The 16,312-nt window shown below is 41.5% G+C and overlaps 1 protein-coding gene across 12 annotated transcripts in view; it reads left to right on the top strand.

Moving 5' to 3' along the window:
• Positions 1-16,312, top strand: part of LOC129183275 (nuclear factor 1 X-type-like) — a 153,736-nt gene that overhangs the window by 119,967 nt on the left and 17,457 nt on the right. For 6 of the 12 annotated variants that reach the window (XM_054780343.1, XM_054780351.1, XM_054780350.1 and 3 more), the window contains 7 exons: positions 2,820-2,882; positions 3,553-3,627; positions 4,717-4,840; positions 6,122-6,157; positions 6,461-6,588; positions 8,136-8,210; positions 12,229-12,357. In XM_054780343.1, coding sequence (XP_054636318.1) covers positions 2,820-2,882; positions 3,553-3,627; positions 4,717-4,840; positions 6,122-6,157; positions 6,461-6,588; positions 8,136-8,210; positions 12,229-12,357 — 630 coding nt within the window. The remainder of the gene's footprint in view (positions 1-2,819; positions 2,883-3,552; positions 3,628-4,716; positions 4,841-6,121; positions 6,158-6,460; positions 6,589-8,135; positions 8,211-12,228; positions 12,358-16,312) is intronic. The other 6 variants (XM_054780348.1, XM_054780352.1, XM_054780349.1 and 3 more) reach the window with 5 other exon arrangements.

The raw sequence follows: 16,312 nt of genomic DNA, 5'->3' as shown, positions 1-16,312 counted from the left end.
ATCCCGTAGTCTGCACACATGCAGTGTACAATGTGATGTAAACAAAGCTAGCAGTATTGTCTGAGTCTACATCTATGTATGGCAGATTAATGTTATACTGGCTGTCCTGTATATTCATCAAGTGATAAACTACTAGTGAGGATGGATGATAGGCTGATGTTCAAACTTACCTACATAACGTTCGAGATACTACAATGTCAAGGAACTTTCCCAATGCTATTGGTGAGTTATTATGTCTTATTGTTTATCATGTCTGCTATATTAGGTAATACGAGTATAAAGGTGACTGACTATGGGGTGTTTTTTAATGTCTAATAAGCTTATATAATCTAACAAGGTTAAAACACGTTTATAGAAGGTCTTAAACAGGTTTTTTATGCTCTAACTACAGAAATATTCCATTTATTAATATTTAAGCCTAGTTCGTGGAAATTCACCTATCGCGGTCGGAGCTGGAACCAATTAATCGCGATAAACGAGGGATGATTGTATGGTAATTTATATGCCATATCGCCCATCCCTACCTTCAAAGCTTCGGCATAGGCCATTCTTAGCCATTCTTTCATCCCTCTTTCCGCAGCTAACAAAATGCCCTCTTTTCAATTTTGCACAAATGGAGGAAAATAAAGTCAACAAACTGCCATTGTTTCAAAAATCCTTCAGCCATGCGTCTTATGTCTCTGGTGAAAGTCACCAGTAAATGTGCAAGCAGTGACCATTTTCGTTTATGTCTACGTGAGTCAGCCAATCCGAAGGATATCGTCTTAAACAGGTTCTGCTGTATCATGTTTCGAACAAACCGTCTTTTCAAATGTTCCCCCAACAAGTTCAGAGTGGGAAACAATCTTATTCAAAGACAGCTGTATTTGACGTGGGAAAAGACAATGCTCATCTTACGCCTGTAGTTGTTTTTCCATCGTATTGCAACATGTTGTCATCTTATCTTGTCTTAATAAGAATTTGCTGGTTTGAAGAGACGAAGCGTGGTGCTGAGAGGTTTGCTGTTAGCAGTGGGGGGGTTACTGGAGGTTGAGGCGCATCTGAGAGGCCTGCAGAGCTATGATTGGAGGTGCTGAGGGCAACGCTTCGAGGGTCTGGGGCAGCAAGATAAAGGGCTGGGTGTGAGTTTAGACGGGTTGTGACTGTTATAGACTTGAACTGGCAGAGCAGTGATAAACAGTCAGCAGACCCCCTCAACACTTCCTTCCCCAATAGTATGATGACTGTGCTGCTTAGCAGTGAAAGTGATAGCGGCCTAGCACTGTAATGCTACAGCTGGATAATTCTAGAAACTAATTACAGTCTTGTGAGTGTGCACACATCAGACGGCTACCCCTAAGGTTGCTGTGTGTCCAACCAGTGCTTGCAAGGTGCGAGAAATGTAACATTTACAATATTGTAGAGCCGTGTGGCGAAATACTCCACGCCGGGAAAAGTCCAGTGAAGTCGGGTTGTTTTCTCAACAGCTTTCATTGGCAGTCGCATGTTTACACCTGAGTGTTTATCCGTGTGTGAGGGTTTCAATGCATCTGGGTGCGTGCGCAGCCTCGTATGTTTGGAGCGAGTGCCGTCAGTTACCTGGAATGCGGAGCTACCGCCAATGCTAAGATGGCTGCCAAGCTCTAAGATGGCTGCCAGGATTACATGCAGACCGTGATGGAGAGACAGCGAAGAGTGAGGGATTTTGCATGAGCGCAGCAAGCGGAACGGCGGTCTCTGCTTTTCTGCGTTCTTGCCGTCTGTCTTTCGCTCTGGCCCTCTCTTTCTCTGGCTCTCTCTCTCTGTGGATGGCTTCGTCGGCAGTGAGAGAGGCCAGTTATTTTTCCTGCTCAGTAGGCTAATCTGTGGCTTACTAGTAGAGTGGCTGCAAGGAAAGTGTTGCTGGCAGGAGTTTGTGTGCTCTGTTATCACCTACACCCTGTGGATAAACACCTCCTTTAGCTAACTTGCTAGCAACTTTGGTCCGCGTTGACGGCCAGTCCTCCTCAACAAACAAACCGAGACACATGGTCTACATAGCCATAAACATGAACGCAGTCACACACGTGACACTATTTCCAAACACTCCCTTTGGACACCCTGGGGCTCGTATTACTAAACCTTGCATCTCTCCACCTGCAGCTTCTCCATTCCTAAATTTGTCCCTTTGTTGCCAAAGCTTGGCGTGCACCTAACTGCTCATGTGATTGCATTCATAGGCCAGTCATAACAGGTGTGTGCAAACGTGTGTGTGTTTGTAGATAGATTAGCACTGCTTGTTGGCCCCCTTGGGGAATAGTTTTAGTTGCGACTAAAACATACTGTGCTTCAAATCTGCAAGCATAACCAGACTCCCTTGGTCAGCTATTTCCCAGACTCTCTTTTCGCGGCTATGAAACAGAAATTAGAAGAAGAAACAGATTGCGAGTGCACATGCTTGTGTGGGTGTGCGTTCATATGCGAGTGTGTGTATGCGGAAGGTGTTCTGTTTATGCAGTCTAAATCCCAAGCAGCAAGAAGGTATTAAATAGGATTAGAGTGAGGGATATGATTGCGTAGTAAGATACTTATTGGCATAACAGCACACTGTATATCATTGCACCTTCACTCAGCAGGGAGATGAGAGCTTCCCGGTAGATATAAAAAAAAAAAAATGTGTGACTTCACCAGCACATGTACACCATAATTTAGCACATACTGTAAATTCTTCTTGTTCCATCTCACACCTAATGTATCACACTTCGGCTTATGGATATGTGTCTATTAAAAGTAAGCTTTTTGTGATTTTTGTTTAGCACAGATATTAACCATTTTTCCCTTGTGTTTTCATTTTTGTGCAGAATCTGGACAATCAGACAGCTCCAGCCAACAAGGGGACACGGACATTAAACCACCGCCCAATGGTACGTATACTCACACACCAACATAACAATATGGATGGCTGTAATGCTTGATTAACTGATCATTTAGATTTTGACAATGCTGTGAAAGTGATAGTTGATTGACTGTGTCTCAAAGTAGTTGACGCAAAATGGAGTGCACTACTTGTCTGCAACCAGCAGAATTGAATCTAGTTTAGGATCACTGCATGAGTCCAACCGTGTTTGTTGCAAAACGTATTATGTTATTATTATTGTGTTGTGAGATACATCAAACCTGCAATAAACGCCTGTTGTTCTGGCAATCAAGTCTGGCGCTTGTATGTTTCAATTTGAACGTGTTTTCTTATAATGCCTTATATTTGTATTTTAGTTCATTTTGCCATTTTTATGTTAGAAAATGCTTAATTTAGGCAAAAAATAGGTAACATTTAACATGGTTAAATATGTACACTTTTTTTTTTTACAAATAGCCCGTGTTGAACTAGGAAACAGCATGATTTATGAATTAATGTATTTTTGAAAAACTGTGACAGTGAAGCCACAAAATCGACATTGTGATGTGGCGAGGGATGACTGCATATGCATTTTACGTATCCAAATTACATGAACAGACAGGCTGTGATCCACACAACACAAAGTTCAGGGTTTCCATTACATTTTAATCAACCTATTTTCGTTTTTCTTTTTACAGGACACCTGAGTTTCCAAGATTGCTTTGTAACCTCAGGAGTTTGGAATGTGGCCGAGCTTGTCAGAGTTTCACAGAGTAAGTAAAAACCAGAATAAATATATGAAAGATATTTTGGGGAAAAAAGAAAAGAATCATATCAGTAAAATAGTAGAGCACAGATTGCTGCCAAATTCCAGATTGGATCAGTGCCAAATTGTACACATACATAGATATCCACCTATGCTGGAATTTGATCATCTCATTATTAATATTCATCCATTATTAACTGGCAAATTAAGGGTGTATTCACACTTTTATTCCAGTATTCTGATCCAGAACAAAACATTTTTTAAGAGATACTTGGTGGTCACTTTAGTCTGCTTTGGGTAGTGTTCACGCTTGTGTTTTTGTCAGCGGGCCAATTAATGCTCAGTTAAGCATATGTATAAAGTCGCACCTCGATTAGATGCCGTTTGCAATGTGTACATTGGCAAACAAAAACTCACGCCTCCAAAACAACATGACGTGCGTAGGATTTAAAAATTGTTTCTATTGTGGAATTTTTACCAGCTAAGATGTAACAAAGATGCGATAAATTACATGAAGAGGGCAAAAAGACACCCGGAGATGTGCTGCAAGGATACGGCGTTTCTAACGACTTCTCCTCTTATTTTCTGTTGGATTTTGCACTGCCTCTCACCTGAACACAACTGGGATGGGCTCCAGCATATCTGCGACCCTCTCGAGGACAAGCGGTATAGAAAGTGGATGGATGGGTTTTGCCAACAATCACCTGGTTTCACTCGCATTTGGTGACCTCAAATCAATTCAATTTACCTCACTCAGCACTAGAGTCTGCTTGCAGGTGGTCCGAAACCCATCTCTGGACTGCGGTCACACTTGACCAAACGAACCGTTCTAGCACGGTTGGTTTTAACTGCAGTTCACCAAAACATGATAAGTATGAATGCACCCGAAATGAACCCTAAATCTCAAAATACATTTCAGTTGCAAAAAGAAAGTATTACATTTTAGTAGGCTCTTACGTTTTATTTCACCTAAAATTTTATTTCAACAAAAATGATCATATGAACGGTTTTGTCCTTCACAAATTCCAAAGCATTAATTTCATCAGCACTGATGTTTGAATGTTTAGTCATTATTTTCCCTCTCGTTTCCTGTTAGCTCCGGTTGCCACAGCGTCAGGTCCGAACTTCTCATTGGCTGACCTGGACAGCAGTCCCAGCTACTACAACATCAACCAAGTGGCACTGGGGCGACGCTCTCTCACTTCCCCTCCCTCCACCAGGTACGTGGTCCACCCCATGACGGTGTGCAGACGACAACAGTGGATTGGGATGTGTGAAGTTGATGTGTTTTCATTGCCTGATTTCGAAGTTTTCTTCTTCACCCTTTGCCTTTAACCACCTGTCTCTTTTAGATGCTATAAAATGCCCATTTTCCACTGCATAGTACCCACTCAGCTTGACACGGCCCCAGTCTCTTTGACACTTTTTCCATTGGCAAAACCAACTAAAACAAACTGAAAAGTCAGCTATCTAGTATCTGGTAAGCTGGGTTTCCAAGCTTGCCGAGCTTATACCATTTGTGTATGATGACCCACTTGATGTCAGTCATTGGTCAAGCAGCTTCATCATCGCAATGTCATTGTATCATTTGTATCATTTGTATCATCAAAGTGTACACAAATGCCCTTCGCTCAGAATGCTGCAGTAACTGTAATATACTGTACATTTGCGGTGTGAATATCGCTCCCTCACTGTATCGCGTTTAAAAACAAATCAAAATTAATAAAAAACTGTTTCGCGGTTGACTATGGCCTATTATTAGTCAAAAATACCGAAAGACAAGTTATATATAGTATTCTGATCACTAGGCATCGGTAATGTTATGAGACATGACATTAGATTACATTACCTTTCACACTGCATGGAGACCCAGTCGACATGCCATGGCTAAGATTGAATGAAAAAAAGGTTCTCCTTTAAGAAACACTTTCTTAAGTGTAGAATTAATAAATTGGCTATCTAGTTAGGCTAGCTAGTTTGCTCGGTAGATTACTATGCTAGCGGCAGTCGTCTTTTGTCCCTGCAGTGATCCCGTAGCCTGCGCGAGAATAATAGGAGTGTAAAAGTGACTATCAGGGTGTTATTTCATGTCTACACGGCTGTACAGGTTTTCTATGCTCTAACTACAAAAATATTCTGTGTGCTAATATTGAATTCTACTTCACAGAAATTCACTTTTCCCGGTCGGGCCCGGCACCAATTAACAGCGATAAACAAGGGATGACTATACCCAACAGGCTCCACTTTGCTTCAGCAGTCCACTTTATTGCTTGCCCTCAGTCTCCTCATGAATGAAATGCGTCCCCTTACCAACACCCACAGAAGAGCCTCATTCTCCCCCATTCTTTGTGTCCTATTTGAAGTGGAAAGTCAAGCCAAAATGCTACTTTGCAGTGGAAAAGCGCTATGTGTGAACAGTTCCTGTCTCTGTTTTTCCTCTTTGTCTTTCTTAAATTGTCTTTTCCTTTCTTCTGGCCTCTTGTCACCCGCCGTCACTTTAGGTCTGAGGTGGAACTGTACGCAAACCTTCCACGGAGGTAGTTAACAAACACAAACAAAAACAAAAACACACTAACATGGCATATGCACAGAAACAATACAAACAAACTTCCACACATACAGAGAGCAAGTCCTAACTGTGTTTGCTTCGACTTTCTAACTGTTCTTTCTGTTTACTACTCAATCATTTGTGGTTTTAATGCCTTATAGTTTTTGGGGTTGTGATCCAAGGTCTATTAATATCGCTTCCACTTAGCAACTTGTGTAATTACTGTTTTTACTACAAGTTTGCTTCCTGATCAAAGCATTCCCTTCACCTTCATATCCATACCCACCCCCAGCTCCACCAAGAGGAAGTCATTAGACGACAGTGAGCTGGAGAGCCCCACAGATGATGTTTTCTATCCTGGACGCTCGCCTGCTGCCAGCTCATCCCAATCCAGCGCATGGCCCAATGACATGGATGCAGGTACCACCTTGTCCCACCCTACACGTCTGTCTCCTACAGAGTACCTGTTTTACCTCTCGCCATCACCAGTACAATGCTAATAGATGCCTCCATCTAACCCCTTGGCTCTCCATCCAAATATGTGCAGTTGCACCCTTAATAGTAATATTCTCTACCATGTACCGTCTTCCATGTACTGTCAACACATAACAACAACCAATGAAAACCTGTTTTATTACACTGTCCTTTTTTTCCTTTTCTTTCTTCTTAATATCGCTTGCTTATCACAAAACTGGACTAGAAAAGTGTATTTTTGTATTCATTTATTAATTTATGCTTAATATGCATAATGACTCGTTACTACAAGTTTTCCCTTCTTGATTTTCACAGATATTGTGATTTATATTGTTGATTATTGTGTCATTTCTGTATTGTGATATCAACAAAATAAGGTGCTAATTCCCACCCCTAATGACAAGGATGTCTGTATTTAACATAGTTTCCCATAATTCAAAGCATACATATACAGGTGGTCCTCAGGGTACAGTCGAGTTACGTTGGAGTTTTGGTGTAAGTCAGACCTTATACCTGAAATTAACTTGTAAGTCGCTGTCATTGTACACAGACTTTTAACATGCTGAACGTTACGATCTTTATACTTACTGATGATCGTGATAGTCAAACTTGTAATACCAAATGTGCTGCCAATATTGGTGAGTGTTTCTCCTTTCTCAGAGCCTTCCATGTTTATTTTCCTTTCCATGGCGATGGCTTTTCTTTTCCGTGGCGTATTTCCATCAGAAGAGCCTGCCTTACACTTGGGAGACAAAATGAAGTGCAAAAAGTTCATTAATAAGTGCTGTTTTTCACTCCGTGTAGCTGCAAATGAGGCACACACTCATTGTATATTCGCGTATTCATCCGCTGCATGTGCTGAAACCAGTTCTCAAGCGAGTCTAGTGTTTGCAGAACAAAATTTAGTGTTTAATTTAATGAATTAATGGGAGTGCGTACGTAACCATAAAACGCTGAAACTCTGGACACCGTAACCCGAGGACCACCTGTATAATGTAAACCAAGAAAAATTGCACCTCATAAACTTGACCTAAGTAAAGGAATATATTTCACCAGTTCACTACTTATATTTTGTATTGCCTTTGAATTTCAGTGATAAATAAGGAATATCAGAAACATAAGAAGTTTCCATGATTCAGATTAACTGCCGTAATTGAAAGCTTTATGTTAGTGTGTTCATTGTTTTGACAGTAACCACGAACACTGCTGTAATCTGCTTGGAATATTACCCTCTTTATTCTGTGTCATTAGTTCCACCCCATCCATCCAACAGTCAAGTAAAGCTGCTCCTCGACTACTAAGCCCTTCCTAACAACTTATTATGACACGATCACATAGTTTAGCCAATGATGTGTCAGCGATCCATCGCACTCAACACATCCATGAAATACAATGCTCAATCTTAAATCACTTCACTCCCCCAACCCATCTACTGTCTCACTCTCTCTCTGTCTTCTTTTCTCATTGTTAACAATACCCTTCTCCACTTTCAGTGCAGCACCATTTGGCGAGTGTGCAGGAGAGGAAGATAAAACATGAAAACGATGGCGTGCAGTTTCCTTACCATGGTTAGAACAACATTGATTACACATATGTACTATTTATTCGCACACTCATTTCTCTGTATACAGTATTTATCTACACATTGTATTTTTATGTTTGTATGTGAGGTGAATGAAAGAAAAAAAGAAAAAAATGATAGTGATGATAATGTCCTTACTGCTGATCAGCCTTGTATTTTTTAAATTTTTCTCTGTAGTTAAGTGGCAGGATTTTCCCGGATTATCCTCTTTAAATTGGACATTCTTTGTCACACATGCACAGCTCACCTAAAATCCCTGGCTTTCTCTCCAAAGTCCTGTCTGCCCTCCCGGTGCCATTTTAACCAACAGATGTCACCAGAAAAAAACCACTGACAACACCAGCAGGCACACACATGCATCGAAGTTACCCAGTCGTGTATAAACAGACCTCCACAGGTTCTGTGTCGTGCTTTCACGCACACACATGCATAATCTGTGCATGAACAGATGCCCGCCAACACCCGCACACTTTGCACCCTCTTCATAGGCAGCCATTCACACATTGAAACGCCCATGCTTACCATGCTCCCCACCCTCGCAGGTGTTCAGGTGCCTGCGTTGCCTCCACTTCTCTGTCCCTCCCTGGCTTGAAATCCCTCATTAAGACGCTTACCGTCTGTGGATCAGAGGTGTAAAACCCTTCCTCCTGCATCCTTCCGCTCCTTTCCACCCTCCATCCCAGTCTCCCTTCTGTCTAATTGAAAACATGTACAGCAGGGAAGACTCAGGGGGTGGATGCAGCCAAACGCACTGGTTAAGTTTCTCACTGGAGCCGCAGAGGCTCCTGTTCCACTTAGCTGTAAATGTAATTAAGAGGCTGCTCATCAGGGCCACACCAGAGGTTGTTGCATGCCTTTGCGCACCGTTGTGTGTGTATTACCCCCTGCTAGTGATGTGAGGAAACACGGGCCCTTTAGCCAATTACAGGTGGTCGTCAGGTTACGTACGAGTCTGTTCCTAGACTGTTTTGGTGTAAGTCAGATCTTATACATACAGTATAGTCTGTTAACTCCTAAGTCACCCACACTGTACACAGAACAATAATTAAATTAAACAATAATAAAATATAATTTTAAAAAAATTAAAGCAAAGCACTAGCAACCTTTTCATCTCAATAACAATACCACTACACTGCGTAGTTATTAGTACTGCTGCTTTCATAGGAGCAGACCCTTTAACATGCTCAAAGACACTGTAGTGACTTGGCATTTGTGTGTAGTGTTAGAGTTTTGAGACAAGACAGGACGTCTTTAAGGCTGCATTTACTGATTATTTTTAAAGGGAACATGCTGCAATATACAGTGGAGCATTTCAGAAAAAAGAACGCCCCATTGGAAGCTATTATTGTGATTATCACTATCATTTCATTTATCATTTGCGGTTAAATACATCATCAAAAGTCTTTCAAATGTAGGCCTCGTCTCTATCCAATGCCTTACCTCAAATACACATCTGGTACTCTCTGCAAATAATTGAAAATGCAAGTAATTTCATACATCCAAGTGCCCGACATCAAAACTTTTGGCTTTGTTTATTAAAAAAACAAGGCGATAAAGAGATTGGGTGGTGTGATACACAAATGGAGGAAAATTCTAGTCAGAGTGGGATGGTAGTATGGTGTGTATCCGATATTCCTAAGGATCCCACCTGCCAAATACTAACTCATCTGGGAATTCCTGTCCAGGTGGGGGGGATGTAAACACACACACTCGCATGCCATGTGTATGGATAGAGGGAAAAAAAACACACCATGCACAGACAGGTGTGCCTCAGTGTGTGTCCACTTGCAGCATCCTTCTTCCTCTCTCAATCACCACTACAACACACACACACACACACACACACACACACACACACACACATCTATCAGGCACATTCATACACTGTCACATTCAGATACACACCATAGATTTCCACGCACAGACATGCGCCTGCACAGCTGAAGCATGGTCCCAGATGGTGAATGACTGTGTGTATAGCCTTGGGATCCAGGAGGATGCTGGAGACATCTGCTCCACATGGGCGCATGGAGAAAAGAGGGGCGGTAGGCAAAACAACCATGATTTCGTATTAGCTGCAAATGATTGTTAAATAAATCTAACACCGGGTGGGCTTCCCACACTGCTTCAGTGGAGGTGGACGTAGATACATGGCTTGAAACCTCACAGTTCCCTGGCTTTCCTTGACTTGTTCAAACCGAGCCTCCGACTTTTTTTTCCAGAATTGTATGGTATGTCTGTTAGTGTGTCTGTGTGCTTCAGAGGCGCATCTGGTGGCAGGCCTGTTAGTGCAAAGAGACAGAAGGGTCATCGGGGGAGCGCTTGATTGGTTGCCAATGGAGTGCCGAGGCTTGCCAGGAGAGAAAGAGTGCAGTTGTGGCACAAGCGCACATGTAAACTAGATTGGCAGACTGCTTCGTCTCTGAAGTGCTGAGATATTTTCTTTTACATCCTCCTGATGGGAGCGCCGGGCTTTAAGGGCCCAGATGTCAGTCGGCAGCAAGTTCCCCGTCTTCCTTTGTTGTCGTCAGCTTCATTGACTGCAAAGCACATACTGTAAATACTGCTACGTTTTCTCTCAAATCTCAGTCATTTAGTCTCCGCTCTTATCCGTACCAGTGTGTCATAGCCATCACTGCTAACTGTTGGTGTCAGAAGCGGGATCCACGGTTGTGTTCATGCTCGGAATTTATCTGACAGTACAATACTCCCACAGACTCCTGCTATGGTTGGGTTGTGGGGGGGTGGAAGAAAAAGAAATATATGTCTGCTGAAGACATAAATGGTTCACACATATTCACTCCCACCTGCTTGAGACTTAACTCTTTCACACCGGGAGGGAAGGTTTTGCACGCCCCCACACTTACCATCCACTTTCACACATCTCCAGCTGGAGGAAGAATCGTATTTAATGCTCTGTTTGATGCGGAGGGGTCACAGAAATAGACCACAAAACCATAGCTTGAAAAAAAAAAGTTTCATCACTCACTCGTCAGGAAGATTAGAAGAAGAAATGTCTTATTTTTGGTCTATTTTCATGCTGCTGCATGGGCTGCTTATGTGTTCAGTCATTGTGTGCGTGTGAGCGAGTGTGTGTGCGCCAGATAATAACCATATTTAAACATCTTATGACATCCCAATTTCATACGTGTCGTCAGAGCAACGCATCGAAAAACAAAAACACTGCTGCATTTCTCACAGGTTCTGCTTTGCTCCCTCACTCGCTTTGCTCCCTCGCATATTTTCATGTCTCCCACGTGCTTCCCGCCTCCCTCCTTCTCCCTCCCTCTCCCAACTCCTCTGTCGGTCTGCTTGTCTTTCGCACTCAGCAGCTGCCGCGTCCATACTGTACAGTTTGTGCTATTTCTGAATGAAGCCCTCTTCTCGTGCAGCCAGCCTGTGGGCCTCGCGGCGGCCAAACCGCAACGAGCTGACTGTGGCTATAATGGTGGCCACGTTTGGCGTTGGCACCTAAAAAAGACAGGCAAAACCGAGAGAAACAGAGGAGACGGAGAAAACATACAGTGGCACAGTTAGAGGTTATTATTGCTACAGATGTGCCTTGGCTCTCAAACAAAGACTAGCTTGATATTGGCTTCAGTCATTTTTCCCCGTTTTTTTTTCCCTTTTGAAGACATGCTTGTAATATACTGCCCGGCCCCTTACTTCAAAGTTGGGAGCTGGGAATCCTCTTTCTAAATGAGTTATTACAGCAATGGGAATCACAGAGAACTAACTATGATCTTTTTTTCATACATTTGTGAATGAGGCAGTCAGGCAGTATTGAGTCATCTGATTCAATAGGAGTGAATCACCCAAATCTAAAGAGTTAGTCCCCTTAAATGCAATTAAAAAATATGTGGCATAGTAAATAATAAATACATAAGAAACAATTCTTTGATTAAAACCACCTCTCTCTTTTCCACCCTCTCCTCCCCACTTTTTATTTTGTATTTTTTTGGTTTATCCCATTTTTTATTTTTATTTTTATTTTTTTTTGCCAGGACTGTCCTCGCCTGGTTCACTTAAGAAGCCGGGGAAGTTTGATTTCAACGCCCTGACTTCCCAGACGAGGTCCCCCCGCATGGCGTTCACACACCACCCGCTGCCTGTGCTGGCAGGAGTGAGACCAGGTGAGAGCCCCCACCACCAAGACAACCCCACCTCCCCCCTCATTTTTTATAGTCTGAAAAAGAGAGAGAAGGAAAGAGAGATTGCCAAAGTTGGAACCCCAAAAGTAACGCAAAACAAAAATGAAACTTTTCAGTCCCGCAGTGGCAAGTGCTGAGTTTCACCTGTTCAGTGTTACTGTTATCGTCATGGCTTGGCCTAAGTTTCTCTCTCTTTCAGTCTATCTTCATCCATACATTTTTTTAACCATCATTGTTGTGCTTGTCCGTTTTAATACTGTCATTGCATGGTACCATTGCTGCCTCCGTGCCTTTGTCTTAATGCTCAAATGATCCCTGTTGAGTTACACGTTTGGCTTGTGACTTTAATAGTCAATACAGCTTATAGCAGTGTCCAACTTGATGTACAGTATTGTGCTTAAGTCTGAGGGCACCATTAGATTTGTTGTTTGAGAAATATAATGACTAGAATGTCACTCAACAGAGAGTAATGGTGGAACAGAGGATGACCGACAGACAATTCCGTTACAATGCTGGGGAGCAGATGCTAACTTGTGAACAAAACTTTTTGCATCCGTCCATCCATCTATTTTCTATGTTGCTTATCCTCATTGGGGTCACGGGGATATGCTGGAGCCTATCCCAGCTGACTTTGGGTACACCCTGGACTGGTCGCCAGCCAATGGCAGGGCACATATAGACAAACAACCATTCACACTCACATTCATACCTATGGACAATTTAGAGTCGCCAATTAAGCTAACATGCATGCTTTTGGAATGTGGGAGGAAACCGCAAAAACGCACGCACGCACGGGGAGAACATGTAAACTCCACACAGAGATGTCCAAGTGTTGATTCGAACCCAGGTCTTCCCTATCTCCTGACTCTGCGGCCAACATGCTAATCAGGCGGCCGCATCCACACCTTCCTCACAGAAATCTAATGGGGTCTTAAAATCGTCAAAAGTTAGATTCTGCTGCAGTGTTTCCCATACTACCAATAAAGTTGGACCTGTCACAGATACAATTGGCGCTACCTATTAAGAATTTTCCATGTTTATCCACATTTATGCAGCGACTTTTATTTTGAAAATGTCATTCCCGCTTTTGCTTACGTTACGATTGGTAATGCCATTCTCTCCTTCAAGTCACTGTCGATGTGAGTTTATTTTTAACACTTTAAGACCGATATTTGAGCCTTTAATGGCTTTTCTGATGTGTGTGTCTGATGTTTTATTGACGTTCTGATATCATTATCGTCAGAATGACAGCTGTGTTGATTTAGTAAATAGCATCTGACCGCTAAACGAGTTATCTATTATGGCTAACCGCCGCACACTTGGCACGGATTAGATGCAAGTGTACAGTATTTGCTGCCATTGTTTATACCAGGGGTCACCAACGTTTTTCCTTGTGAGAGCTACTTTTACAAAATGAAAATGGCCAAGAGCTACTCATTTTTGTAACATTTATTTTCAGAGCTTATTTTAAACCCAAACAAAGCGAATATGCTTGTTTTACCAGAACATGAACAAAATGCTGGTATCCACAACTCACATTTTGTATTTCAGAATACATTTCTTTCTACTGTTCTTTCAATATTAACTGAAAACCTGAATGAAAAGCAGGCTTGCGGGCACCTCATGTGGTCGTGGGGGGCTACCTGGTGCCTGCGGGCACCACGTTGGTGACCCCTGGTTTATAGTAATATTCAGTTTAATGCATATAAGATGCAGACATTGACTTTATTTTATTACATGTATATGAGAGAATAATAAGATCTTGTACTCATGTATTTCAGATACTTCAGAGTCCACAAATTAATTAATCAGTCTATCCAATGACTTTTTGTTCTTTGACTTAAACCCCAGGGTGATCATTAACCCCTTAAATCAGTTTTATACACAACACTACCTGTTTGCATTTACTGATAAACGCATATAATGGGGATTCCCTTATTTTCCAGAAAACTTTCCTTATTTTCAAATGCAAATGTGGCGGCCATAAAAATTACATGCACATGTGTCATGGCCAATTATGTAAATTAGATGATGATGTCATCTAGTCACCCCACCCCCACCTCACCATCACCACCTCCACAGATACATTACAGTCCTGTGGGAAACAATGTGCTAACTGTAGCTTTCCTGCGATTTACTGATGTCAAAGTAACTGCTAGAACAGGGATGTCCAAAGTGCGGCCCGGGGGCCAGTTGCAGCCCGCGGCTGTGATTTTATCAGCCCGCAGCACAGTATAAAAATGTAACTTAACCAGGAAACTTAAATAAAACAACAACAGAAATTGGAAAATCAGTCAAAATATTAAGAGAAGAGTTGTAATCGAGCAAGGACAAAAAGCCATACTTTCACAAGATTAAAGTAATAGTATGAGGAAAAATTTCATTTTAGTAGCATGAAGTTGAAATATTAAAGAAAAAGTTTTTTGTAAACGTCAAAAACAATGAATAAAGTTGGAATTGCTGGAAACTTAGGTGGGGTGCAAATTAATAACGTAGGAATAAAGTCAAAATATTAAAATATACAAGAGAAAAGTTGAAATATTTGGAAAATTATACAAAAAAAAAAAACAGCTGAAATTTTACCAGAGTAAAGTAAAAATATTAAGAGGAAAAAAAATAGAGAAAACAGTTGCAATTTTATGAGAATAAACTTAGGAGGAAAATTATAATTTCAGTAACAATGTTGAAATAAAGAAAAAATACATTATTGTTTTAAAAGATATGAAGTTACAATTACGAGAAGACAATTTTCAAGAGGAAAGCTGAAATGAAATATTTGGAAAATTAAAAAAAAAAAACAGCAGAAATTTAAAAAGCAGCTGTAATTTTATGGGAATGAAGTCAAAATATTCAGAAAAAAAGTCATAATCGAATGAAGAAAAAAGGCGCAATTTTACAAGAATAAACTTGTATTGTTATGGAAAAAACGTCATTTTTAGTCGCATTTCGCCTATGTTACAAAGATGAAATGAAGTTTTTTCTTGAGCTACATATAGCTTCTTAGCATATCTCTGTGTGTTGGTTTACAAAATATCAAAGTGGCCCTTGCATCCTTTCATTTTTCAGTATGTGGCCCTCGCTGGAAAAAGTTTGGACACCCCTGTGCTGGAAGAAAAGATCCTTCACTCAACAAAGCTAGTGGCTGTGTGAGACTTTTACAAAGTACACTGAGTCAAGAGCGTTCTGTATTTTGAGCCACAAATGTATTTTTGTAGTTTGAATCAAAGTCTTTTCCAAATGTTCACTTTTGTCCTTGTTTCTAGTTTTAACGAGAGCAGATTTTCACAGAACGACATAGATTCCTTCAGTGTATTTCCAATGACGTCTTTTGATTTAGGCACAAAGGGCAAATTGTCCTCTGAGCATTTTGGTCCAATAGCATATCCGACAAGGTTTCTCCATCTCCACTCTGAGAATTCCCAACGTCCCTCGAATCTGAACTTTGCCAACAAGTCCCTGAAGGCTGGCAGGCTCACTTTTCAAAGGCATAAATACGTCCTCCGCTCTCATTCCATTTGACTCTCAAAGGGATGGTTTGGTCCACGGCCAAACCGCACCTACCATGTAAAGGTCATTTGCACTCAGTGCCCTCTCCTCAAAGCGTATTGAATTTTACTCTCAGCTCTCCCTACGGTATATTTAGAAAATATACACGGGGACATGTCTTCAACCATGAAGCCGCTTTGGTAAAAAAAACATTGCATTTTAATTGCGTTCTGAATTTAATCATGAGTTGACGCAACTAGCCGTGTGTTTGGACTCTTAGCTAAGTGGTTTTGGGGTAATAATGAGGCAGTGTTTAGAGGTTGTCTATTAGTTTGTAGACACACACGTGTGCATGTGCAAATTTACGCTCTCCCGGAGGACTGTCTATATTACAATGGCTGCAGTCCAAATGGAATGTCCCTTTGAGGCCTCTCGTTGTATAAAGTGCCTG

This window comes from Dunckerocampus dactyliophorus, chromosome 6 (genome assembly GCF_027744805.1).
Source record: "Dunckerocampus dactyliophorus isolate RoL2022-P2 chromosome 6, RoL_Ddac_1.1, whole genome shotgun sequence".
Lineage (NCBI taxonomy): Eukaryota > Metazoa > Chordata > Actinopteri > Syngnathiformes > Syngnathidae > Dunckerocampus > Dunckerocampus dactyliophorus.
This window is presented reverse-complemented; position numbering and strand designations above follow the sequence as displayed.